General features: G+C 36.4%; 1 protein-coding gene across 1 annotated transcript; it reads left to right on the forward strand.

The window, feature by feature from the left end:
• The first annotated feature begins 1,055 nt into the window (after window positions 1–1,055).
• LOC142624918 (uncharacterized) lies at window positions 1,056–1,460 on the forward strand. The gene has a single exon (XM_075798643.1). It carries the CDS (start codon window positions 1,056–1,058, stop codon window positions 1,458–1,460), a length of 405 nt encoding a protein of 134 aa, XP_075654758.1.

A 1,460-nucleotide genomic window follows, 5' to 3' on the forward strand; every position in this document is an offset into this window, starting at 1 on the left:
TAAGGTACTCATAATTCACCCTAACTCTGGCACTCTAGAATTGTGAAAATTCTCTAACTTGACTGTCGAAGGGTATTTGGTCGGTACCACACTGGTACTCTTCATAGGGTCTTTATCTCTTGTGTTGTGTAGGGTTTTGTCTAGAGTACGTGAGGATCATGTAGCTTACTGATGATTTTCAATATCATCAACATGCAAATTGTTGAAATAAAGAAAAAGATCACGTACTACTATGTTTGTGTTTGTTTTTATTCATGATTGCATAAATTCATATTATGAGTGAAACTCTCTTCTTAAAAAACCTTTCCCACTTATTTAAAAAAAACATATAAAAACAAATTTGATTTTTCTGTTCAAAAACCTTTTCCACATACAAAAACAGATCTGATTTTGTTTTGCCAAAATCATTTTTCTTTTAATCATAAAAATAGATCTGATTTAAAAAAAAAAAAAATAGAGGATACATTTCTAAATGGTTTATGTAATTAGTTTATTTCACATGTTCAACATATCATACATAACATGCATAAAATGGTACACAAGAGTCTGGAAAACTAGACTCAGTCTAGGCAGAATGGGTGCCTAATACATTCCCATTTCGTAACCTAGCCTCTAGATTTAGATCTTTGGCTAAGTAGATCTAGTCTTGTCTTTATTTATTTTGGGTAGATTGTAACTATGACAAAAAACCGTGTATATTTGGTAGTTTGTAACAACGACCCAAAGCCATGTCATTTTCATTTTTTTTAATTATGTATTTTATTATTCAATCAATGAGAAGAACAATTCAGTCATGTATTTGGTATTTATTTTTCTTATGTTTTTGTATGAAAAAAAAAATAAGTGGCAACTCCACACCACTTATCCAAAAAGAGAGAGGCCCTAAAAAACACTCCAAAAATTTCTCTTTTTTGAGAGGAAATTTCCCGATCTCTCACATCGAGCAAGGTGCCCGACCGTGGGGGAATCCTTTTTCGCCTCCTTTGGGAGTAATAGAAGTCATCCATGCTTATTTAAGGGGTACGTTAGTGCCCTGGAGGAAAGGGGTACTAACTATGGTCTTAGTGGAGAGTAGTCACGACACGCAGCCATCCAATAAGAGGTTGAAGTATACTCGGGAGCCCATTGCCTTTGATGATGATGATCTAGAGGGAACGACCCAACCAGATGATGACGCATTAGTGGTAACATCCCGAATAAGTGGTTTCATAGTGAAAAGGGTGTTAGTAGACCAAGGAAGTGGCACTGAAGTGATGTATCTTGATCTGTTTAGGGGGCTTGGTTTGAAGAATGAAGATTTTTCTAAGTACGATACACCCTTGGTTGGGTTTGATGGTCGGATGGTGGTCCCCGAGGGGCAGATTTCGCTCCCCGGGAACATGGAAGGCAAAGAAGTGATGGTGACCTTTATGGTGGTCAATTCATTCTCATCATATATGGAAATACTTGGAAGACCATGA

Source organism: Castanea sativa, chromosome 2 (assembly GCF_040712315.1).
Source record: "Castanea sativa cultivar Marrone di Chiusa Pesio chromosome 2, ASM4071231v1".
In the NCBI taxonomy this organism is placed as follows: Eukaryota; Viridiplantae; Streptophyta; class Magnoliopsida; order Fagales; family Fagaceae; genus Castanea; species Castanea sativa.

Bases quoted from the DNA above. Each gene is read 5' to 3' on its own strand.
- LOC142624918 (XM_075798643.1), top strand. From the start codon at position 1,056: ATGGTCTTAGTGGAGAGTAGTCACGACACGCAGCCATCCAATAAGAGG.